Here is a 27821-nt window from a genome sequence, read left to right on the forward strand (position 1 = left end):
CTTTACCCAATTTTATTTGTGTATTGATAAAATATTTGCTACTCACATACTGTAGTATTACTATGACTTTTTCTATGTGCTAAATAATGTCAATTAAAGGTGATAAGACCCTGGTACCAAGTTGCTTAGGAATGTTTTTAGTAAGAGAGTGTTAATAAGACAAAGGTCTTAGCCTACTTTGTAATCTTTAGTTCAACAGTGTTACTATGACTACTGAAGATATATGCATGATGTTATTCTTAATGATTAGTTTATAAGGTTGTGTGTTTCTATATTTGGCTCATGGCAATGTATGCTCTTCAAAATTGTATAAAAGAGTCTACTCCAACCTGGGGTGTGCCCATTTAGAGCTTGCTTCCAGGTAAGTTTTTATTTGCAAATAAAACATTCCCCCACCACCACCACCATTCTAATGTGGTTCATTGGGCCTGCACACCAGGTAAAAGGACCTGAGAATTCTGGGACAACATTTGTTTACTCAAAATACCTATATTGTATAATGCCTATATCTGCATATTATAAATACCACCATTATCCAATTAGGAAAGACAATCTTATATTAAATTTTTGCTTGTTTCTTTTACTCTTTCACATCTCATTTAAGATAGCACCTGTGCCTGTGGATCATACTTTTCTATGTTACTTATACATTATTTCATTTTCATTGACATTTATGTAATTAATAGAGTCAAACTAAAATTATCTAACATACCTTCGTTCTATTACTTTTGGTTCTCAAAACATCAAAAAGTTTTAATACTAGTCTCTGCATGCTGAGCATTCATTGCATGACAAGATAAAAAGATAAAAGTATAACACTAATCAGGGGAAAAAAGAGAAATAAAACAAACTTACCAGCACCCAACAATAGTAAAAACAATCTCTTTTGCTTTTGCATTATTGGGGATGCCTTTCACAAAAGAGCAAAGAGAAACAACCTTTTGAACGAAATATTTTATTTTCTTCTGCAATCTTTTTTTTTTTTTTTTTAAACCGGAGTTTCTACAAAATTTCTGTCATTTGACATGCAAGTTTATTTTGTGCTACAGATTACTACAACTACCCATGCCTCATTGTTGCAAGTTAAGAGTTTTACACAGTCACAACACAATGCCTCCTTCATTCCTGTTCTAAGTATAAAAGCATAATTCTCATTTTTCAACTTGCAAGAAAATATAGCATCTGCTCTGTTAAATCTCTGAGGAACAATGGGATAATTTATATGTAAACCAAAACAGCAGTTGATATATGGAAAGCCCCCCAATCCATTTGTACTTGTAACAGACCCTCACCAATTGCTGTTTACTACATAGTTGCAAACTGTTGCTGATACTTAACTCCTTTTTTCTGCAATGATTTTCTTCTGCTTTTTAGCTACAACAATGTCTACCATGTCATTTAATTAAAAAGCTTACATTAGGGTATGCTACTCTCCTTTCTTACCACCTGCAGAGTACCTGTAGTACAGACTTCAGTAGATAGTGCAAGGCACAAGAGCCAACTGAGGTAGAAGAAAACAATTCACCCAATATATACTATCCATAATCTGGCAGTTTTGAAAAGGGAAAGAACTGAGAACTGATACAAAATGCATAGCATTTCATTTGTCCAAAATTCTTTGCAATGAGAAATTATTTACTTTAGAGATGTGACTAGTTTGAGAAAGATGCAGTTTTGCTACAGCATAATGAAGCAGATTCTACTCTGTTTCTCCAAACTTCATTTATGAAGGGAAAGGATTACATATGCAGAATGAAAACAAGAATATGCAAAAACAATTTATTGAGTCCTTCAACAAATAAACAGTAATTTGAAAATAAATATTAAAAGGCAATCTCAAAGAATGCAATGATCTAATATAGTCAATAGAATCCTGGAGAACAAATCTCTTCAGAGAACTAGAACAGGGCAGCAATACACTGTATAAATGTGGAAAGCAATTGCTTATAAAATCCATAATTCCTTTTTTTGAATTGTAGATGCTGTTGGTACAATCTGACAAACACTACGATAATCATTACACTTGAAAATAGGGATGAATAGAATATTGAAAGCATATATTTTGTTTCTATCTGTGTCATTTCTAAAATAAAAATTATTAAAATTCACTCATTTGGGGAGTAAAGTGTTAATTTATTTTTCTACAGTACATTCTGCATTTCTATTTCCTAGTAAAAGCTGGTATTTTAAATGAAGAAAAAAAATACTATGTTGTAATTTGAACTATTATTGCAACAAGAGTGTAAGATTTAATGTTTCACTAGTTGCATAAGGAATGGTACAAGCAATCTTATTCTGGATCTCTTTAGAATGTGCTATGTTGATCTGTAAAATGCAAGCTTAAAGGTAAGCACTTCCAACTTACATTGCATAGACTAATATTTTAAAGGCAAGAATTTTCTGACCATTTTTAAGATTCTTCAATCATAGGACTTGATAAAATTTCTAAGGAAATTAAATATGTGTGGTATGTCCTTTCTAATAAAGCTATAAATACCTAACCTATTACACTCACTAACCTTTGGATGTAGGGCATCCAGTCTTGGGGTACAGCAGAGGGCCACATTAGTGACATCACACATCACAAATAGGCTTCTGCCTCCTGAATGGACTGAAGACCCGCCATATGATGTCCTAAAAAAGGAAAATATTTTCTCTCTTTTACAGAATGCTCCCTTAAAATAGCCAATATGCTCCTTGCTTTGGAGTGTTCATGGTTACCAAGGCAGCATCTACTATGAAATACCAGAAATTGGAATTTCTGTTTAAATATCATGCTGATTAAACAAGACGAGAACAATTTACCATCTTAATACTTAGGTGGGATTTAATATGGCTTCAAGTGGGCGTGTAACTGTTCTTATGGAAATGTTAAGAGTAAAGAGTCTTCTTTTAATAAAAAAGAGTACAATACAGTTCCATGTATATGTTTACATACATTATATATACATATTGGTACAAATATGTTTAAGTCAGGAAACACAAAAGTGATTCAGAGAGGGAAATCAACACTATGGATACTATAAATAAATCAACATTTGGGGGGTGTAAGCTTGGAGCAGCCCTATCTTTGAAGGATTGGGCTTCCAAAATTATTTGTTTCTTATAGGGATGGGGGAGGTTGCAGCAGCCCGAAATCTTTTTTCAAACTATCATCTATGCCTGTTGTCATTTAAATGATTAAATGATTAATCTGTGTATGATACTGAATTGTGACCTCTGTTAACTGCCAGTTTTGTTGGAACCCAATTTAAAAAGTTGGTTTTAACTTTTAAAGGATTAAATGATTTGCTGCCAAGTTACCTGAAAGACTGCCTTAACCTTATCAGACTGTTTACACTTTCTCACCTGTCCTCATCTGAAATAAATCAGGGTGTTTGCTATATGGGAGAGGATTCCCTTTTTCCTCCATGCCTACAGGATCTCTGGAGTACTTTACTAATTGAAATTGACCAAGCCCATCCCTAGAGCCTGTTTTCTATTTCCTTTTTCTTCAGAATTGGTTTCAAATACTTAGGGGTAAAATGTCCATTTTTATGATTACTACCTTTTATGATATATTGCTATTAATTACTGCTAAAATTTCATCCTATGATCAACTCTGGGAAGAGTTTATATCTTACATTGCAACCTAAATATGTTATATACTAGTCTTGCATGAGCCTTAGAAAAAGGTCACTAATTTTTCATAATATTTAAAATATGACTTATGCAGTTAATTATAAAAATGACAACTTTTATTTCATAAATAATCTATAAATGTGGTGTGCCTCCCTTTCTTCCTCCCTTTTTTCTCATAAACGTTCTGTACCTTCCTGATGATAGGAAAAGCCATCACCTACAGCCAACTGAGGTCTTTGCTATGTAGAAGAGGTGTAGGTTTAAGTGCCCTTACAAAGAACCTTCCAAGTATGTCAGGGCAAGGGTCAGAAAATCTTACATGTAATAGGTTATACTTCTGAAAGTAAACTTGTGTATCACTGAAAAAGATGGTATTTTATAAGATTATCAAACCAATATATTTTAACAAAACTTCCATGACCTCCCTATCCTTTATTACCCACAGTGTATCTGCTATACACTTTGCAAAATGAATTACAGAATAGAGTTTCTGCCATCACTACCTTAATTATTGTGTCCAGCAAATGTTCGCCTAGCTAATTTAACTTACCTGAAATTTAAAAATAAAACATTAAGAAAGAAAAAGAGCTAGACAATCTAATTATATGCATACAAAATTCACTCCAAAATTAGAAATAAGCTAATGAAATAGCAAAATATGATAAAGTCAAAATGAAATATTACTAATTGAACTAATACAATAGAAGAAAATTGTGTAAAATCCGTCAATCAAGGAACTGATTCTCATATGCAGAATGCCAAGTTTGGATCTAATCAGATTTTTAAGTGATAGATATCACACACACACACACACACACACACACACACACCACAAATTAAAAGAACTATATTATATTCCATATAATTCCAATTTTTTAAAAAGTTTAAAATCCTTTTTAATGATACTCAAAATGTTTTAGGCAACAATCCTATAGATACTTATATGAGAATAAACAACCGTGAGTGGTTCTTGCTTTAGGGGACATATATTCTATGAAGTTAAGTCTTAAGATTCTACATTCTGGAATATGCTGCAGCTGAAAAATATTTAAAGCTTATTTGAAGTAGGTGATGTGAACACCTATTTACCTATAGCAGAAAAGCAAATGTTTAAAATTGGAAAACTATTATATAGATGGGAAATTACAGATGAATTAAATTGTTATTGATGAAAAGTACAAGAATTCACTAAACCATTTCTAATAGGGCCATCCAGCCAGTTTGAAAACATCAAATAAGAGGTAGTCAGATAATGTTTTAGGAAAACTGTTTAATAGCACGTCATTAAGAACATTTTACTAATATTTAGCCTTAATCTCCTTTAATTGACATATATTAATCTTGTCCTTCTTTCAGTTTCAATAGACAACAATACACTCTTCCGTGATGTGATAGACTTTAGATATTTCTGTTTTCATACTTCCTCTTAGTTTTCTATTTGTAAGTTAAACAAATTACCATTCTTCATAAGGCTTGATTTCCAGAGCCCTCATCATTCTGGTATATATCCTATGAACTCAGTATCCTATGATACAGAGGGTCTCTGTATCCTTTTAAAATGTACTGCCCAAAGTGGAATAAAGTATAGTCATACCTTGGCATTTGATGTATCAAAACTCGTTGAATTTGGTATTCGACGCGTTTTGAAGCAGAAATCTTGTCCCAACACTCGTGTTTCTCGCGGTAATCAACATGCAAGAAAGAACTTGATGATGTTGGCTGCCTCATGACTCACTATTTCTTCTGGCCGAAATAGCAGGTCACATGGTAAGTCACATGGTTTCTTCGGTACCCATTGGTTTTAGTATTCGGCATGTCTTCCGGAACGAATTACTGATGAGGACCAAGGTAGAACTATACTTCAAATGTGTTTTAATCAACAAAGTTCACAGTGTCCTACTGATCTGGATGTAATTTGCCTTTTTTAGTTGCTACATCATACAGATTGCTTACATGTACGCCCATTCTTCAGTTAGTGACCGTTCGCAAATACCATGGTAATTAAAAAAAATCATTTTGTGACCAATACATGCAATTACCACCAAATGTCATGCACCTGACAACAATGCATGCTGGAGGAAAAATAACACTGGAGTAGCCGTACAAAAGACCTTTATCTGAATGAGATGACAACAACCAATAATCTTTGCAACGTCTCTCTCTCTCTGTGTGTCTCTGTCTCTCTCTGTCATATGTTCACTTGGTGACCATTTTGCTTAGCAGAATATGTTCACTAAATGAGAAGTGGATGTAACTAGTGCTACATCAATATTTCTAGATTTTGATCATATGCACTACCACAAGCCAGGTATTCAAGGATGCTGAATAGCATTGGAATGAGAATAAAAATTTCAAGAATTCCACTCAACATTCCCCCCCCCAATGATCAAAACCAGTAATGAGGACATTTTGGATGCAGTTGTTCAACAGCTGTAAATATCCCAAACTGCAATACCATCTAGTCCATATTTTTCTATCTTGTCCACAAGGCTATTTTGAATCTCCTAGTCAAATGCTTTACTGAGATCAAGGCATACAACATCCGCAGCTTTCCTTTGCTCTAGTTAACCTTGAATTGTTGGACTTCATGGCCAAGGATGAGCATTTCCAATACTTGCCATATTATGAGAGAACCTGTATATGCAGTACTCCAGCCATTAAAAATATTTCTCATATATTGTCAAATTCTCAATTATATGTCCCCACTAGGCTTAAATACTTATCATCTTTATTGGAAAGAACAGCCCACTGCGATCCTAACCATAATCATATTTTACCTCTTGGGCTCAAATGTACATATTGTATGCAGAACAGCTAAATTTATAACTAAGACAGCGATCCTACAAATCTGATACATTGAACAGATTGGGATTCCCTGTGAGGGAGATTCATCTATCTGATTACTAACTCCTTGTGTTACCACATATGTATATGATATGTATTTTATCATTGTATTTCTCCCTATCTATTTCACTCTGAAATTAGACTACGTATTGTATTTTATTTTATTTTATTTTACTGATAAGGTTGCAAGACTAATCAGTCAGTAAACTATTACTACTACATAACTACCGGTAAGTTTTTATGTGATAAAAGAGACAAAATTATCTGACAAAGCAGTGCTGTTAAAAGGTCATTCTAGCTTAGTAACTAGGTTATTCTAGCTTAGTAACTAGTTTCTTGCCTGTATAGATATTAAATTGATTAATCCCTAATTTCTTAGATACTTCTTTCTCCTTTCTTTAAATTTGCAATTTTTATTATTCCACAGTTTTCTGGGAACTTTCAAAGATTACAGTCAGAAATGTTAAGATAACCTCTGCAAGTTTTAAGATATCCGTTTTCCTTATTAATGCTCGCCACCAAATCCTATATACCAGGAAAAAATAGGTCTGATAGTTTTGACCCTCCCAGAGGAGGGTTAAAACATATAATCTAATCTGTCCTCTATATATGAGATATAATTTTAGGTACCACAATACTTAAAGCCATTTGAGTAACCTTTAAATTCCTGTATGAATCAATAAATTGAATATTTTCCTGCTTTACTGGGATGACTGTATCTAGATATATTTCTTCCATAAATATAAGCAATAATGCTGAGTAAATATTTACTGAATAGTAATTCTTCTGCAAAATTCCAATACAGTCAACAAAATTACAGTATGACTCAAAACATGCCAGACTTATTTTTTTTTTTTACCTCATCATGTGTGTATCTGTATTCCGCCTTCTTGGATTTGAGGTCCCATAATGCCACTGTTCCTGATTCAAAACCAATCAACAGCTGTAATAAATTACAAGTTGTATTAATGTCATTCTAGTATATAATAATCAGTGCAACTCTATGGCTCACCAAATTACCATACAATTCTCTACTATAACCACATCTGCATGCCAGATAAATTAATATTTCAGTAAGTTTTGTAGACAAATGATAACTCAGATCTCATTTGTTTGTGACATCCAATAATTGGATATTCTGATACATATAAATGATATCCTAGGAAGTTTGTAAATTGCAGATGAGCTTATAAAGATGCTTATCTGTGCTGTTCTGAATGGTCACCTCTCTAATCATACACATGTACTTTCCATTATTGTAAACAATCTTATCTTGCTGCATCCCAGAGTTGTGTCTTTTCTGTGGTGGTACTAGTCCTATAGAACAGCATCGCCCCAGAGATTAGGATGGCCATGATTCTGGGTGTTCTTCCAAGTGTTTAGGCTATGTGCATAGGCAAACTCTGCTGGTTAAACGTGATTAAATTATTCTGCATGAGTTGGACTGTATTTGTGGCATTGGCATTTAATAACTATTGTTATTGTGGTTTTAACCTTTGTATGTCATTAGAGTCACTTTGGGGAGATGGGTAACCTTACAGATTATATGAAAAAATAAATATGCGTTATGCACTTTCACAGGTGCTATTTTTCTTAATGCAGACATGCAGCATGATTCCAGCCTCCTCCCCTTCACTGAATCCTAGAAATTGCCATAGCAACCACAGAAGTTTGAAAACTGCTCTGACAGATACCTGTAAAAAGCATAGGAAACTAAATAAAGAACTATAGTTAAAAAATAAGCAACCTATTCTTTCTCTTATGATATTTGTACAGCACAAACTTGGTAAACCAAGAAAGCAAATTATATGTCTGGAGAAAACAGAAAATAGTGCAACCCATTCAAAGGAAGATCTAATCTTGCTCAAGAGTAATTTATGCCTCAGGATTCTGTTAAAACAGTCCATCTTAAAGTAGTTTTAGGCCACCCTGGAGTACGTTTCCTGGTCTGGTCTGTACCTTGGAGTTCAGCACATCCCTTCATAGTTTATTGACTCAAGCTGCTTTATCTGTCAAATATTAGATTAACTAAATTAATTCTTACAGCACACAAGAATTGAACCTGTAAGAAGTTAAACTTAGTTTCAAAAATGGACTAGTCCTCTATGTGTAAAGTGCAGTCACCCACCTGGTTGATTAAGGCCTCCCAGCAGACAATATATAATTGGATTCAAATGGCATGAAAAGCTTCCTTGAAGAGGGGAGTGATATCTCCAGTTCTTAAATAGTCTGTGGTCCCTCCCCTTCTCAAAAAACCTTCCCAGGACAATTTTTATCTGGCCTCCTTTTCGCGGGAAAGCTATTGAAAAGAGTGCAACTGCAGAGGGCTCTGGGTAAATAGATTACCCTGAATCCTTCCAATTGGCTTTCAGACCAGGATGTAATACTGAGGCAGCAGCAGATGCACTTTTAGATAACCTCTGATTGGTCTGGGATGGTAGTAATGTATACATCCTAGCCCTTACTGAGCTCTTAGTGATTTTTGATACCATCAATCATGACATCTTTTGGGCATGCCTCAAGGTTTAGGAGTGAGTGATATGTTAGCAAATATGTCAATTCTTCTTCTATATTTTCTTGAACTTAATTGAGAATGCAGAAATGGCCTTCAGGGTTTGAAGGCTATTTTAAGAATATACTGTATGACTTAAGAAACTCTCTACATAACAATGATTCAGTAGGAAATATATCAGAGTGTCTGTTTTATCTTACGTTGTTTTTTGTTTTTTTTTTTAGATCTAATTCATCTCCCCATGACACAGTAATTTTAGTGGTAAGATCAGTTTTTTCCAAGTCAGTTTTTAAAATATGAACTGAACCATTATCTTCCTAGAGTTTTTTAAAAAATAAGCCAGGACTATATTACTTTTTCCCCCCTATACAGTTATTTAGCCTCTTTTGTAACCTATGGTAGGTAACATTTTCTCCTTCTGCAAACTATGGGGGGGTAAAAGCTGGAATTTAGCACAACTTGTATAACTGCCTTTTCAGTTCATGTGGAAAGATGGAAGGTAAGTAGGTAGGTAAATAGGCAGATAGGCAGACAGATATACACATATATAGAGAGACAGTGAACCCATGTACTGTACTGATTTATGTGAAATGTATTTATTGCCCTAAGTGGAAGCTGAGCTGAAAAATGCTAGAAACTGATTTGGGAAAATAAATTATTCCTCTGCACTTTTCTGCATTCAGTTTCTAAAATGGTTAGTCTCTTTTTCTTCTTTTAGAAAGTAAGGCCTGCAGTTTCTTACCTTGTATCTGATTCAAAGTATATAACATAGTACTAAATTACTTATTACTAAAGTGAGTAACTATTGGAAGATTTAAGAACCACTTAAGATAACAAAACATCATTAAGCACACTATCTCCTTAAACATTCTAATACAGTCTACAACTAAATCACTGCATACTTGAATGAAACCCCTTATAAAAATATACCATGAATGTAAACAAAGAAACATGACACGGAAAAAGATTTACAAATATAACAATTCATATATATATATATATATATATATTTTAAAAAAACCTCAAATATAATAGAAAGCTGCATTTCCCTCCACTCATCTCATAACAATGCTGCCTAGGCTCTTCAATCTTACCTAGCAGCGAGCATTTCATTAGGCTATATTATCTGAAGATGATGCAGTTAGTAGTTCCCCAAAGGATGGCCCTGCTTTGTCCCTAGTTTATCTCCACTTGGCTGGGAAAATAGAAGCCTTTACTGATTAGCTGCAAAGGCTGTTATTGCATATGACCAAAGAAAAGTAGACTTGCTTAAAGACTTTTAGTTTTAGATAGAATGGGTTTTTGCTAGTATCTCAAATCAGCTCCAGTATTTCTACCGATAGACCTTAGTATGTATTACCGTATTTATTGGCGTATAACACGCACTTTTCCCCCCTGAAAATAGGGGGCAAATGATGTGTGCGTGTTATACGCCGATATAAGCGCTCCGCCGCCCGGCCCCACCTTTAAGTTTTTTTCCTGAAATTTCCCTCTTAAAATGAAGGTGCGTGTTATACGCCTGTGCGTGTTATACGCCGATAAATACGGGTATATTTTGTTGAAATAAATAAATAAATAAATATGGATTGGTCTAATGTAGTCTGTTCCTTTCCCCACATCTAACAGGATTTCAGGAATAGAGCAGCTTTTAATGATTCTAAGAATATTATTCTAAGAATATCATTCAAAAAGGACCAAGACAGAGGGAAAAAAACAGATGAAAATTACTTATGAAGCACACAAAAGCTTAGATCTGTGCTTTAGACTAGCCAATATTGTTTTGGAATTTGAATTCTCAATCTGATTTTCCTGCTTATCAAAATGGTTTAAAGGTATAGCATGAGCTGGTCATAAATGCATACAAGATCAATTTTTAAATATAAAATCAGATATCAGAGAAGATTTTCTAATATTTAAGGTTTATCCTGCTAACAAAACTATTCTGCATTATATTCCATTTCAGCTAATAAAACTGTACACAAACTAATGAATGACAAAAATAGAAAATTAGACATCAATCTTCCATACAAAAGACATAATCTACCTAAAAATATCAAACAAAAATTTATGTTAGAATTTTGGCTGATGTCTTCAAATTGAATTTGCTAGCCCAATTTTGTCTCAGCTTAAGGAACTCATCTTTTGACTGCTTTGTTATTTAATTAATAAGCAGATAATACTGTTTAAATTATTGGTCCAAAGGTAAAAAGAAACATGGATCAACCCCTTCCCCTTCTGAAGGATAGCAATATAATGAAGTGAATATGTACAGTATATAGAGACATTTTACCTGAGTAGTATTGACATAGTTAAAAATCACAATAGAAAGACCAATGTTGTCAAAATGAGTATTACTTCCTAGATAATATGTGTGCTTAGAAAATATTCCCATTGTTGTACCTTCAGAATATTTCAGGTAAACTGATAAATTCTTGAAAATATTAAAAAATTAAAATTAAAAAATGGGAAGCATAAACTCATAGATTTTATTCATCTCAACATCATCTCAATATGATGAAATGGATTAGTTTTCCTGACTTTCAACCTTACCATTGGTATGCATTATTTAAATTATTTTAGGAGGAGTCTGGATTATTTAAAACAGAGAATGAGAGTATATTCAATTAAACATGTTGATTTCACAATATGATCCAAATGCATTAGCAGCATCAGAAACTCCTGATTATTAACAATAACTATTGCTATTGAACTATACTTTGGAATATTCTAAATAGTGTTTTAGTACATAGTTAAATAATTTTGTTAAGGTGGGTGTTAGTTATTTACAAACTTTGAAATAAAGAACTGGAAACCCTATATTTCTAAATCAATAGTTAAGTATCTTAAAGATATTCTTTAGAAGAGACTAATTCAACAACTCATGAAGAAAATCTAATCTATGTGGTCATTGAGAGTGAATGACTTGATGGCACCCAACAGCTTTTCTCATTGGTTCACCCACAAATTTCATAAATGGCTGTCAATTTCATTATGCTCAAAGTAGACAATGGCTGGGGGACACCTATGTACATACCATCAATTTAACCCACTGTTGTCCAATTTTCATTATTTCATTTCATTATTTTGTTAATGTAGTTTGGAAAAGAGCAATATAATTAAAGATGTTCATTGAACCTGGCAAAAAATTGGAATTCATCATTTTATGAAAATCTATGGATTTACCAAGCTTAGGATGTAGCAAACAAGAGTATTCTTTTAGCATGGAAAAATACAAACACAGATAAGATGGTATGTGCTAACTGTCTGCTATTTACTGAAGTATTGGAAATACTGATTATTATTAAAATTGAGTATTATTCTATGTGATTCACGTTTAGTACTGTGTTTCATAACTACTGTAGTTATATACATTATAACATGTTTTTGTTTTCTTATGTTTTTGCTGTGTTTGGCTCTTTTTTCATATTTAAAGTAATAAAAATAATTTAATGTTTTAAAAAGCAACCAGATGTTTTGGTAATTGATTACATTAATACAAACGCATACTAAAGTAAACATTTGAGCATTTATTAGAGTTTCCATTTACTTGTTTTAGAAGCATAACATGTCAAAAGTACAATTATGAATAGTCAGTAGGCTTGCTTGCAAATAGCCGTTGGGGATATACAGTAATTGCAAAAAATACATTGTTCTAATGCCTGATATATGTAAATATGTAAACTGGGACATTCAATAAAGCATCTGTCATACTTTAGCGCTAAAGCACAATCTTCTTCAATATAATTTAGGTTTGGTTTAGTGTGTTTTTTAACATACCTTGCCTTCATCCATTGGATTGTCACTAATATGAACAACAGGTCCAGGATGAGACTTGGATGACCTAAAAATTTAAACAATATTTTTAAAAAGCAAAAATACAGATATTTAGAATACTACATCATTTACAGTGTAAACCCCAATACCATTATTAAGCAGACTGACTTTCCATTAATGAGCCCAAGTCAAGGTGCCAGCCATATCTTAGAGCCCTAAAGAAGGAGCAAGCAACACTTTCCATCCCGGGGTAGTCATGGAGCACTAATTCTTTCTGCTAGAGACCACAGTGTATGTGGGCAGAATTGAACGTGAAGATATTTTATCTGGCCTGGCCACCACTCTGTTGCTGTTGCTACTGCGTTCCCACTTGCTAGCTCCCAGCTGTGCTCTACCAGTTCACTTGTAAGACCGTGCTTTGACTGAGATGGCAGTGGGTAGCCCAGCCCAGGTCCCCTCATGCAGTGACAGCGCCTCTTCCTCAGGTGGCGCCAGGCAAGGGGTGAGCGCTGCATAGGCATCAAAAAGTACTTTCTTTCCTCATTCTCTTGCGGCTGCCAACCATTTAAAGAAGTGCACAGCAACTGCGCAGCGGGCCTGACTCAGCTTCTTCTCCCATCCTCTGAGGTGCGCTTATTTACATTTGATTTCTAATTTCTGATTGATCGCACATGGATCGGACAGGGACAACCAAAGGACCTGATGTGGCCTGGGGACCATAAAATGCCCAGGTCTGCTCTAAATAGTATTTTTTTTTAATTTGCCCAAGTGCTTTCAGCTATTATATTTTCACTTGGTTGAATATTTTAAGTCCTTTGATCTGGTCAATCTTTATTTATTTTATTTTTATTTATTTATCTATTAAATTTATTTGACGCCCATCTTATATTGAAACAACTCTGGGTGGCTTATGTTGTTTACCTGAACCACAGTTTTTCAATTTTATGTGACTGCCTTCAGATCTAGTACCCTAAATAAAAGTGATTTATACAAATAAATAAAATTTAAAGAAATATATGAAGAAATAACTTCCCTCTTCATCACAAATGTAGAACATTTTAGTAACTTATCACCTTCTTTCTTTTTCCCCATATCTCATCTCTTATCTATAAAAAATCCTTAAAGTTTTGACATTCAATCCTGATCAGCAAAACTCTATTAAAAGTTATTAGAGATAACATATCTATTTTAATCTTGATACAGTAAACCAAATCATATTCCTTCCTTTTAATAATTTTGATCTTTAGTCCCTTCAAATACAGATAGTCCTCAACTTATGATCACAACTGGGACAGAATCTCTGGAGCAAAGCGATCATTAAGCTAGATTTCCCATAATTACTTTGCTCAATGACCACAAATCTGGCACTCCTTGTTGTGATTGTTAAGCAATCTCATGATCATTAAGCAGACAGACTCTGAGGTAAGGCATGCAGGAGTACCTCAGAGGGCGGGGGAAAATCTCTGGGAGCCCAGCACAGCCTACAGAAACCACTGGCCAAATCTCAGCCAACTGCAAGACCCAGCAGCACATGGAAACCTGCTGCAGGTCTACTTGCCAGCTCTACATTTTGCTGTAGTCACTGGGACTACAGAGAGTCATCTTCAGTTCGCCATTTCTTCCCCATTTTTCTTTTCTTTCTTTTCTATACTTTCTATATTTTCTTTTTATTGTTTTCTTTTGTAAGTTTGCATTAGTTAATTAGTTTGTAATTGTATTTTTTAATTATTAATTGAAAGAGAACATAATCTTAAAAATTATTCAACACTCACTTATTCAATAAATGTAATTACTTTTTTCGTTATTTACTAACATTTTCATTAGCAGATACTTTTCTGCATCCCTGCTGTGAGGGTGAGGTGGGTAAATAAAGGTGAGTATGTTGGAAAATTGGGCAGAAGAATTATGCAGAAAATGGATCTCCACATTATTCAAAATCCCACGTCTCCATTTAGCCCACTTTCCTATAACGTATCTCATTCAACATTTATTGAAATACTACTGGAAGAGAACAGTTATATTCATGGGTCTATAATAAATTATAAATGAGTAAAGGAATAGAGTACAGGTTTATGCATATAACCACTTAATATAATATTGGAATGGTCCTTGTTTTACAACAATATTTTCTTCGAACAGATTTATTATGTGACGCAATGTCTATACCTACTGGACAGCAATAGTCAAAGCATCAAAGCGACAGTAAAAAAAATATATTTATTTATATATTTTAAAGAATAGAGTCCAAATGGACTATATACATTTTTTTCACCCATATCATGCTCACAATTCAATGGCTTTATTCCACATAATGACGTAGCCTGAGAGAGTGAAAGACTCCACATTGACAATGTGTATATTTCCTCTTTCGGTGCCCACATACAACCATTTACTCTGGAAAGGCATATGGCAAAATGTTATCCTGAAAGAGAACACATTAAAAATAGTATTAAAAATAGTAAATTCAAAATTGTAAAATCAGACACTACCATAAAATGAATGCATAGTTTGAAAATAAAATACAGACACACAAAATTATCAAAAGCACATACAGTTAATTCAATATTATCTAAACTGCTTTTTTTCCCCAAGGGGAAGCTAAGCATAGTTTTTTCAACATCATCAACAATGTTATTTTCTAACCATGTGCCTCTATTAAAAAAATACACACAAAACAGAACACATTTTACTTCTTAACTAGTATACTTCTATGACTTTAAATATGGAAATATGTCAAATGTTTTCTATGATCAACAAAATGTAAGTATATTTCCAAAACATTTTGGAAAATCTAACACTGTATGACTTCTTCTTCAAATTTGTCACAAATGTCTGGGACAAATTGCTACATCTCAAATCTGAAAATTGGTTACTAAAATGTTCTGCTCATTACAATGAAATCTAATAGAAAAAATGCAATCTACCAAAATATTTATTTCTACTATATTCAAACATAAAAACTGAATAGCATTTCTTTCATAGAATACTTCTTTATAAGATTTGCATTTTAAGTCAATATTTTTATCTATAAAATACATGGTTCAAATTAAGGATCCTAGTACTCATATCTTTCAGAATTTCTAATTACTACAATTATATTGCCTTGTTTTAGTTAATTATTTCAATAATTAAAATAAATTATTTTAAATTAATATTTTTTAATAATTTTTCTGTTAGTTTATAATCTTTTGGGAACATAAGCATCAAAAGACACAAACTGTACATGGGAAATGTAGTAATGACAAGAGATTTTTCAATAACTGAATTTTTTAATGGTAAACAAAAATCAAGTACTAAGTAGATTAATTTAGGCTTTATTTTAGCATGGTGTTTATTGGAATGTCTGTGGCTAATAAAATAGTAAAACTGCAGCTCTACAATACAGCTCTTATTAAAATAAACATTATGAAATTATTAAGTCTAAATATGATCTGTATAATTACTTATGAAAATGTATTAACAGTAAAACAAGGTCACTTGAGAGGCAATTTGCAGATGCTTTCAAAGGATTTCCTTTGGTATTTGTAGGCCATATGTCTCCTCTGATAAAACTGTCAAAGCTACTTAAGAGAAACCTTTATCATGCTTTGTAAAACTTAGCATAATGCATAACAATTAAACAAACATGTTGCCTAAAATAGCTTCATTATAAAATCTTAAACATTAAAGGTCAAATTAAAAATGCATTAATGCATTATCAGTTTGTCAAATATCTGTAACTATTCAAATGTTACAAAACTGGTTATGTTCACCTCATGATGGATGCAGTGACACTATTACTATGTTGTAAAGTAATTTTGGACATGAAATTCACATGTACAATGCAAATGTGTATACTAAAGAGATTGTTCCACATACTACTTTGCAGGCACTGGCTTTCATGTTAGTCTATTTTTCCCACATTTACACTGCTTTTTAAAAATCACAATATTCAATTATATTTCTTTAAAAAAACTGATCACAAGTTAAAAGAATGCTTCAAAATAATGTATTGTTTATAAATTAAATTATCAGTAATCAAAGATATTTAAATCTTAAAACTGTGACTACGGGATAGTTATTAAACAATATAAGCAGTATCAATTAAACAAAGCAAACAGATAGGTCTTAAACTAGCAATGGAAGCTTGGTGCCAAAACAGAGAAGATTCTATTACTATGGTGTTTGGGAATACACTCCTTCAAGTAAATGTGTAATGAAGAGGCAGCAGTCCTGGCAAACTCAAGCTGGCATCTTTGCCATGTCTTTGTTGACAGGGAATAAGCATACCATTTGATATCCAGATCCTAAGCTATATATAGATTGGTATTCTATAGCAGATTTCTTCACCTTGACTAGGTAGTAAATTTATAGCCAGTCCAATAACTTCAGAATAGGTGAAATCGTTTACTATAATTTGCCTATTGTGCAATCTAGCCACATTATTTTGTACTAGTTGTAGCTTTTAAGAAAAAGCCATTATTTAAAAATACCATTCAGAATATACTAACTTGGAAGATGTGTCATAATGACAGAGCGGCTAGAGCACTCAGCAACCAAGCAGCTGGTGCCTCCCTGGGGGGCAGAACAATTAGGAAATGGTGAATGATGAGTGGCAGCATGCCATGTGCAGACCCAGGAAGCCGACTGAACTTTCCAGGCAAGAGGTTGGAGGCTTCCTAATTGGGCTACCCAGGCAGAGGCTTAGGCCAGTGATTGGAGTGAAGCAGCCAGACCAGGCTGGAACAGGCAATGGCCAATTGGTTTAACAGGCCCAGGAAAGTGGCTGGACCTCCATAGGAGTATGAAGCAACAGGCCAGCAGCTAGCACCCAACAGCATCAGCGAGTGGGGTGATGGCAGCAACAATACTGCAGGGCCTGTGGGATTGCTGTGAGATTGCCGTCTTGCAGTCACAGCAAACAAGAGCAAGCAGTGGCTGGAATCACAAGACCAGCTAGAGTGACACTCTGGCCATCTGAGGGTGGTGGTTGAGGCCCTGTGAGAACTGATTATGTGGGGACCCTACATGAGAGCAATTCAATCTGGGGGCCCACTGGTGTGGTAGGGGTGGCCTTCCATAGGGTGAGAGCAAAGAAGACAGAGCTGAATTTGGATGTTTATATGTGTATGAATTAGTAGATAATTGGGCAGTAGTTCTCCAGGCAGACGGTCTTGGGGAGCTTCAATTTATTGTCCTTGGAAGTACCTCGGGAGTTTATGGCCAACATGGTGGCTATGGGTCTACCTCAGGTCATTTATGGCCCAACGTGAAACAGTCATACATTTTGTGCTGTTTCACCTCCTTCTTTGAAGCTGGTCCCAACTGGGATTGATAGGAAGTGAGTGATCCAGCCCATACCCCTACTTTGTGGGGTGCCACAGGGCTCAGGGCTCTATCTGCTCCTTTTTAACATCTACGTGAATCCTCTGGGTAAGATCATCTGTCAACATAGGATGAGGTAAGAGTCACGGTGGTGCAATGGTTAGAATGCAATACTGCAGGCTAATTCTGCCGACTGCCAGTTCAATTGTTAACGGCTCAAGGTTGACTCAGCCTTCCATCCTTCCGTGGTCGGTAAAATGGGGATCCAAATTGTTGGGGGAAATATGCTGACTGTAAACCACTTAGAGAGGGCTGTAAAGCACTACAAAGTGGTATGTAAGTCTAAGTGCTATTGCTATTGTCAATTTGCGGATGATACCAATTAGTACATCTCTGTCCCTGGTGAAGTGATGCTATGGATGTCCTTATGAAGTGGCATTTAGAGATTGTAGGGGTCTAGATGTAGAACAATAGGTTTTAAGTGAACACTGGGAAGATGGAGTGGCTGTAGGTAGGGCCTCTTCTTTATCTGGGTTTACCATCATTGGTGCTGGATGGGGTTGCACTGCTCCAGATGGAGTGGTATGCAATCTGGGGATTTTCTTGGACTCACTGCTCTTGCTCAAAGAACAGGATGCAGTTATGACTAGAAGGATCTTTGCTCAACTTCATATTATGCACCAGTTGTGCCTCTGGATTGAGAGGTCCTTCTTTCTGTCACTCATGCCCTAATCATTTCCAATACAGACTACTGCAATGTGTTCTACATAGGGCTACCTGCTCCACCTGGGGATCGGTTGACCTGTCTCACCCCGTCAAGCAGATAGGATATGCTGTGGACCCTGTTGGTTAAAGAATTTTGACTGGCAGAGTCTAGAAAGAAAGCCTTCTCTGCTGTTGCCCCTGAAGAGTGTCAAGACCTGGTTCTGCCAACTGGCAAGGGGATCTAAGAACTGCATACAATTCTCGAGGTGGTTGGCAGCTTGAGGGCATTCCCTTTGCCTTTTTTAACTTTTGTAATTTTCGAATTTTTAACTTTTAAAATTCTTTTTAATATTGTTTTTAACTATATCTCTTTTTATGTTTTTTATTTTTAAGCTGCCCAGAATCACTTAGTTGAGATGGGTGATATAGAAATGTGATAAATAAAATAAATGCATTCACTGTTTAGAGCTCTTATTCAAATGATTTCAAGACCAATCCCAGCTACTTCTATTTAAAACTACAATTAGGAACATATAGAAACAGCAATAACAATATTATGCTACATAGCCTAAATAGTTCAACTCCAATTTAATCAGTCGCACTAAAGTAAAAGCACAGGTAGATATTGTCAATTGATACTCTAATAATATAAGATCAATTACTATATATACATATTTTAGACTCCAAACTGAAGGCAATAACTTGCTCAGGCTCATCACTGACTTTCATACTCAAGTGGAGATTTATACTTTAATATTCTATGATCATATTCAAAATATTTTTAATCTATCACAATCAGGCCTTTGTTTAAAAGCAAGCTCTACTGATTTTAATAACATAAGTTCACAAACTGCACAATGTATTGTAGCCATAATTTATAGGTAGTGAAATGACAGTAAAGACAAAATAACATTAGCAGCACCATTGGGGAAAAACAAGAAAAAAAGTGATTACCTAAGAGAATAGAGCTAAGACTGAGTGGAGAAGATAAATGCTGTTTACCATTCTGTTACATGATCAGCCAGACACATAAACTTTACTTGTGATAACTTAAGTCTGGGAAACAGCTTAGAGGAAAAGCAAGTTTTTCATGAGCACAGTGTATTTCTTGGTAAGAGAAGCTGAAGCGGGCTATGGAGCTGTCAAAAAGCGGTTGGAGTCAGAGGAAAGAAAAACAAAAATGACTAGCAGGCAAAGATAGATTTAAGCAGTATCAGTCAGCTGAAGAGACATACCTTCCTGAGTGAGAGAAAGATAATGTGACAAGGGTTCTGCCTATCATGCACCAATATCCAGAGGAAAGATGATAATAATGGTTGTACTGGAATTAGAGATTACTGGCTAAACTGTACCTTAAGCCCTGATTAACTGTACAGAGAATTTAGTAGCTGCTATATACATAACAGTAGCTAATTTAAGATAGAAACATACAATGTAACAGCAGCAGAAACAAAACTATGGCAGCATGGAGATAGTTAATACTGGTTTTATAGAGAAATTAGCCATAAGAGTTTACTGTATTCCTCAGAAGACAAAAGAGAAGGGAAAGTGAAGATTGGCTCGTATACTTTGACCAAATGTTTCTTGCATAGTTAATATTCTCTGAGAAACTTTTTTTTTATTCTGGAAATGTTACAAATAAAAGGAGAACAACTAAATTAATTCACAAGAAAATCTTTGTGTACTCTCTTCCTGTCTGATCCTAAATATACATGACATTGGCATTAAGGAACAAGCTAAGATTATGCAACATCGGATTAGGCATTGTGGGCAATGCTATCTGGTTACCTGTAAGCCAGGATCCCTCATCACTATCTCTACAACAGATACTGTCTTATAGCAACTACTCCCTATTCTAACAGTGTAATCCTAACAGCAATCACAGAAATATTGTTTGCTCACAAAAGCCTGTATAACACCAGCAACCTCACTGACACTAAGTAAGCTGTCGCCTTAATCCCTTGATTACCCTAACTGTAGAATTGTAGAATTATCACTAGCACCAAGAGAGAAAGTGTGTCCAGTATACAACTGTATATCACAATAGTCCCAAATCTGGTAATTCTTAGTTCAACATTAGTTTGACAGGGCTGCATCAAAGCTGGTTTTTTCCCCATATTGAAGCAATTGCTTCCTGCCTGTTGATTTTACTGAAGTCAAGCAGCAGTAGAACAGGAAAAGCTTATAAAACTATTTACTAGGGCCACCAAATAAGCATTAACTAGTTAGCATTCTTATCTGGATTAAAATGTGGAAGGACAAAACAGAGGGTAAATAGATAATTCCTCTGCCTGATCTAATAGCCTAAGATTGAAGAATGAACAATTAATTAGCATGAAAGGGAAGGACATGCCATAACCTGACTAAACATTTACAAGTCGTACTTATTGTTTTTGTTTTAATTTTTATCTAAACAAAAAAAGTCTCAAAGCTGATGAAGCTTTAAGTACTAAAAGATACTTTTAACTCTCCGTCATTATAGCACACATCCTGTCCCATGTAGATAAGGAAATGTAATTCATTTTGTCAATTTTGATCCGGCAGGGTCAGAGACTAGATCTTAATAAAGGTATCTCCATTGTTCCTAGCTGTCCAATTCTGACCCCATCAAAAAGGCATAACCTATTAGCTCAAACAGAACTGAAGAAACTTCTTGAATGAGACGCCAAACATTTCCTCAATGAATAAACAAAGCCCAGTTGCCTTTTGAAAAAGCACCTTTGAGACAACCATGACCTGGATGACTGAGAATCTCCACAAGAGACAAGAGCAAACAGTAGATCTACATTGCCAGATGGCTTGGAAAGATACCTCAACACTTTCAGGAGGAGGGTATTACCCTGAACAACCAATTTTTTTCAGTCAGTATGATTGGGACCAATTAGAAGTATCTAATATATAAACTTCTGTTAGAAATTACTGGAACAACTTATAGAATATCCTATAAGTTGTGTCTTGACACTTGGCCTTGTCTGACTTCTTGAAAACACAGAATTTTATGTCTCCCTGCTACTTCTTGCTGTTCAAGAGACCTTACTCATATTGAGCTTTTTATACTCATGTCTAGACCTTCCCCATGACTTCATATATAATATTTTGTCAACTGTATCAAAGAGAGAGAGAAAGTACTAGTTTTCAGGAGAAAAAGAGATAGGTAAGCCACATCAGAAAACACATTTTGCCACATGAAATGTTGCTTATCACTCTCATTTTCTGAATCTGATGTATTATCACTATTGTTAGTTTCTGCATCTTTTGAATCTTTATTTTAATTCTGAAAATTGGTTTTGAATAACAATTTTTATGTTGAATAACAAAACTATTCAGTGTATTTATGTCTTGCCTTTATTCCAATTAAAAAATGGAAAAGGGGTAAATATAATGCCAATTTAAGAAGGTATCCATGATTAATGTATGAAATTACAAACTGATTAGCTGAATATTTGTTTCTGGTGAAAAGAGTACTATTGTGGTCATACTTTTCAGAATCCACGAGTTTTCTTCATTAAAAGTTGTAAGTCAATATCACTATTTTTAAAATTCTTTCATCTTAGAATTGTACATATAAGCCACCTTCCTTTCCATCAGCATTCAAACCAGAGAGATATTACATATGCCATGGCCTCATGATGAGATTTTACATTACTTCCATGCCTCCTGTTGGGGATGGGAAAAATTTTCTATTTTTAGGCATGTGTAGTATTTTTATTTATAATGACCACCAGGAGGCTGCATTTGACTGGTTTCATCTTCTTTATGATTCATCAGACATATGTAGGTGAGATTCTTTTCTGTGGGGTACAAACTGTCTACCAGGAATTGAACTCCTGGCAGTAAATATACTGTAAGTTCTAAATTCTTGGTGTTTTAATAGGCACATATTCAAGAATCGTCTAATAGAACCAGGTTACTTAGACTACCAAAAGTTTTTTTGACAGAGTTGTTCACCCAAGGCTCTTGAAAAAAAGAGGGTCTGCCTTATGTAGTAATTGATTTAGGGGGGGGGGGGTGCATCCCCATGGATTTATACTAGAATTAATATGGTTCATTTTGCTCACAATCATTTGATGTGATTAAAACATAAAAGCAACAAAATGTTTTTGATTTTTAGAACCAGGGAGGAAGAAAATCACAAAAACATACAGAGTAAGTAGCTTGTAGACAATCAAGGAACATAATCAGAATTTAATAATTACAACCTAAGGGGCGACTATCTTTTGAAAAGGCAGCAAGAAAAGTCTAATATTTGTAGATTGGGGGGGGGATGCTTAGTAATGCAGTAGTAGTAATGACAGGATCTTGAACTTAAATTCATTGCAGTGTCGCTGTGGTCACTTGATCACAATTTGTGATCTTCCCTGCCGGCTCCCACAAGCAAAGTCAATGGAGAAGCCAGCAGGAAGTTGGGAGTCATGAACATCTGAGCTCCTCACTTAACAACTGGGACTGCCAGAGCTACCACCAATAAGTGGTGCAGTCACATTTTCCCCCTTATGATCATGTTACTTAACAATGGAGTAATTGGTCCTAATTAGCATTGTTAAATGCAGACTACCTGTATTTCATTTTATTGCTTTTTACCATCTTAATGAAACTAAGGATATATAGCCTTTTAAAATAATCTTATATGCATCTATTATTCTTGGTTTTTTTTTATAGTGCAAGATGCCTTTTTTGGCTGTACTAATCTAAGGAAGATTTTTAGGAATCGTAGAGTGTTCTTTCTAAAAGTGTCTAATGTTGATCATATAACATGAAAACAATAGATGTATGAGTGTGTGCATATGTGTATAATTATTTATTTACCTTTCTCTGTTAAATTTCAGGGAATGCAATATAGCTGGTCTTTTCTGACGCAAGTTCCATAAATGTAAGGTATCATCAGCCAAGGCACTCACAAGGGCACCCTTGAAAGAGAAAAATATAGTTAAAATCTGTAGAGATTTAGGGACACTGTCCTTTTAGGAAGACTAGTTCCACAATAGCAATTGAAGGGTAAAATCAATATATTTGAAGTTATTGGTTTTGTAAATACAAAGTGGTAAGATCCATTTCATTTATTTCTGATTATGTCATTCAGAGTCAATAATTTAATATAAGAACCTCATAGTAGCTTCGAAAAGAATGTCAGAAAAACAAACTTCTTCTGATCTCCTTTATTTGTATGCATAAAATAAAGAGGCAGTATACAACTAAGTGGCTCTGAATGATAAAACATAATTTGCCATTTTACCCAAGTATATACACTAACAGAAATTCCTACAACTTATTATCCAATTATTGTTTAGATTAGGCAGAGTCATTTATTCAATTTGCATTTTATCATACACACTGTAATAATTAAACTAATTATTAAACTAAACTTAATTTAATAATAAAAAACAATATAAATAAAAACACTACCAAGAGGAGAAAGAACACATAATCTTAAGGATTTTAAATATTGTTATTCAGTATTCTGTTAAAAAATATATTTGGATAAATGAGGATATTCACAATTAACAAATTTTTAAATATAGTAACAGAGACCAACTTTTAAGTTAAAAAAATCTTTACTGAATGGGTTTTTTTAATCAATCAAATAAGCAAATTTGTCTTACGTTTTTAAATACCATTGATAGTAACTAGCCACCCAGTACAATAGAACAAGTTTCTGAATTCTCTATCTACCAAAAACAAAAACAACCCCTTGGTAAAGGAATCAGATACAAGTTTACAAACCTCATTGATCAAAAACTGAAGCTGGATTACTGCAGCACCACTATCATGTTGGCAATAGCATTCAACTCCAGGTCGACCAAATCTGGCATTAGTTTAATTAAGGAATATTATACATATGAAAATATAGTAAACTCTTCAAAACTTTACATATACTTCGTCTATTAACTAATTGCTTCTATGATAGCAACAATATTTACTGGAACCTTTCATTGAACTAACATGGCAAATGAATATTTCTCCTCTATTTTAATATATAACTAAAATATACTAAGACTTGTTAATTTAAAGACCTCATTATCATAAATAGTTTTAAGTCACCAGTTTAGTTTAGGTTTATAAAACTTATACTTATTTCATTTTCTTATATAAAAATGTACAGAATATTGTAGCATACATATAAAACTGAAAATCTGAATAATCATAAGACAATATTAATATTTCAAAAGCTAATTTCAATCCTACTAATATGTAGTTAAAATTAATGAAGTTAAAATTCCACTATCATGAAAAGATATGACAAGGAAAGTAGATGGATATTCAACACTTATTTTTGCAGCCGTTAACATTCTAAAATAAATAATATATTATAAATAATGTAATCAAATATTTTATTTAAACTGCTTTTAATTTTCAAGAAAACGTATGAAAAATTAATTACACAATCTTTTAGCTTCCTTTACTAAATCAGAGCTTTATAGCAATTAAAAGTTTTCCAATTCAAAAATTGATTCAGTTAATATCAAACTAGATATAACATCACTCATAAGAAGTACAGATCAGCAATTTTTTTTCAGCATGAAGTAGAAGTATAAATAATGAAGAACCTAACTCACAATGGTAAATATGGAATGAATGGGGAAGAAATATTAATAGCTAAAAGCCCATTGATGATGAAAGAACAGTATCCAGTTAATCTGAACTTACGGTTTCATTATTAAAACAAAAACTTTAAAAAAATAAATACTTAATCTACTCATGAAATAACAGACTTGCCATCTCAAAAACTAACATATGTCATGGATAGAAATAAGACTGCATTTAATCTGGAATGATTGTACTGAATCCAAACAGAACTCTGAATTATATCAGAAAGAACACTCCTGGCTATAAATTCTAGTGCTTTAAAAGTGGTTTGCTCCATGCATATGCACAGTAACTTTTCAATACACTTAAGGAATACACATTCATTTCAAACTATTAATTCAAATTTTAGGCTTCATTATTGGGCTTTTAATTAAAGGTGATATTAGCATTTTAGAATGAGATCCATGCTTTCATTTAAATTTCAGGAAACTATTTTTTTTTTTCGCCAAATCCACTTCTTTTTTAATACACAAAAATTAGCCTATTCATAAACTAAACAATAGTGCTCTTGAGTGCTGCAAGTATTAAAGAAACAAGCACAAATGGGAAAGATACAACATATTTTAAGGATATCTGGCTTTTCTCACATCTAAACAATGTCTTTTATTGTTGCTTTCTGACACATCACCTATTCTCAATGTATGTATCATTTGTATCTGTTCCCTATAGAAAAATGTGACACCCCCCCTTAATAAACACATTTTGCTTTTCCTGAATTACTTGGTGATTTGTATTTTCAGATGACCAAAAGAACTCTTTGTGAAGGTAAAAATTCAGGGAATAGGTTCCTTCAGCTCCATGCCAATCAGGGTGACTGAGTTAAAAGGCTTTTTGATAGTTTATTTTAGTTTTATAAATATGACTTCAGAATTGTTTGTAAGGAAATGAAAACAACAAATAATAGATTTTACAGATCTTAATATTGATTGAGGTAAATATTTCAAAGACAATTATTTGCTTTCTGATCGGTTCTAAATTAATAGCTGGTAACGTCTACCAAGTTTAGGTACAAAATAATAGTGTTAAAATTTAAATAACTTTAAAATGCTATTTTAAAAAAGGACTGCAAAGCCAAATATTCCAAATTAAGTTTTACTTCAATGCATATTGCTGCCAGTTTACTGCATCCTTGTATCAATAAAATGATGTCAAAAAACCCAAATGTTGATTTAACAATTTAAGAAACACAAGATGCAATGATAAGATGTCAAAGAATTCTGACAAAGGATATCATTTTCCATTACAGGTAGTCCTCGACTTAACAACCATTTGTTTAGTGTCTGTTTGAAGTTACAATGGCACTGAAAAAAATGATTTATGACTGCTTTTTACAGCAACATCGCCATGGTCATGTGATCAAAATTCAGCCACTTGGGAACTGGCTCATATTTATGATGGTTGTCATGTGGTCACCTTTTGCGACCTTCTGACAAACAAAGTCAATGGGGAAGCCAGATTCACTTTACAACTGTGTTACTAACTTAACAACTACAGTGATTCAATTAACAACTCAGTCATGCTTAGCAATGGAAATTTTGGGCTCAATTGTGCTTGTAAGTTGAGGACTATCTATATATCATTTTTATTTTACAGTGAATATAATATTTCCTTTAGCTCTTCATTGGTAGCAATAGAAATACATAGTGTAATATTTGAAATATCACATATCTACAGATGCCCCACTTAAGATTTAAACTGATTCAAGGACCAAATTAGAATCAGCTTTAATATTTCAAACTAAATCTCTGGCTTAGTTCACAGGTAGAGTTTAGCTGGCACTATTTTGTAGATTTGGCCCCTTGGAACTCGTTCAATACAAATTCCTCAGGGTGGCATTTCAGATGTGTTGTTGTGTTTCTAATGCATTCTTACAACTTGAATCAGGTTTAATAAAGGTAAAGGCCAGACTGTGGCTTTCAATTTTCATCTACTGGCTAAAATGTGTCTTCCTTTTTCCCCTAATACTCAGATAATTATAGATCCTTCTGGAAAACAAATTACAGAAATAATACAAGTGAATTAGATGGAAGTTATTTTTGGATATAGTTGTAAGCTGCTAAATTATTAAATTACTTCTACTGAAAGTTTTTCTACCATGAGCATAATAATGTTCTAAAGCTAGAAGCTGAATACAGTTGAAAATGCTTATCAATGGCCCTTTTTCAAAGCAGATTTAGGAATTCAATGGGAATTCACAATCCTGAGCCCTGAACTGACCTATATTTTTCATTAAATTTTAGATGAGGAAGTAAGAAGTATTATAAAATTTACTTATTACACAAAATTTCATAGGAAATCAAATATCCTAGAAGAGAGGAACAGCATTCAAAATTATTTTGACAAGTTAGATAAACAAGCTGAACTAACAGAATAAAATTTAACACAGACAAAAGCAGGTTAATGCAGTTAGGAAACAGAAATCAAATCAGATATAATACTGCAAGGGCTGCACTTGGCAAAGACAGAATCAAAACAT

At 33.8% G+C, this 27821-nt stretch overlaps 1 protein-coding gene across 2 annotated transcripts in view; it reads right to left on the reverse strand.

Moving 5' to 3' along the window:
* Positions 1-27821, reverse strand: part of STXBP5 (syntaxin binding protein 5) — a 107759-nt gene that overhangs the window by 53200 nt on the left and 26738 nt on the right. For both annotated transcript variants that reach the window (XM_015824554.1, XM_015824555.1), the window contains exons 3-7: positions 24482-24563; positions 23567-23667; positions 15039-15173; positions 12755-12818; positions 7325-7408 (exon numbers count right to left, since the gene is read on the reverse strand). In XM_015824554.1, the coding sequence (XP_015680040.1) occupies positions 7325-7408; positions 12755-12818; positions 15039-15173; positions 23567-23667; positions 24482-24563 (466 nt within the window). The remainder of the gene's footprint in view (positions 1-7324; positions 7409-12754; positions 12819-15038; positions 15174-23566; positions 23668-24481; positions 24564-27821) is intronic.

Source organism: Protobothrops mucrosquamatus, unplaced genomic scaffold, assembly GCF_001527695.2.
Source record: "Protobothrops mucrosquamatus isolate PMUCROS unplaced genomic scaffold, P.Mucros_1.0 scaffold2281, whole genome shotgun sequence".
Lineage (NCBI taxonomy): Eukaryota > Metazoa > Chordata > Lepidosauria > Squamata > Viperidae > Protobothrops > Protobothrops mucrosquamatus.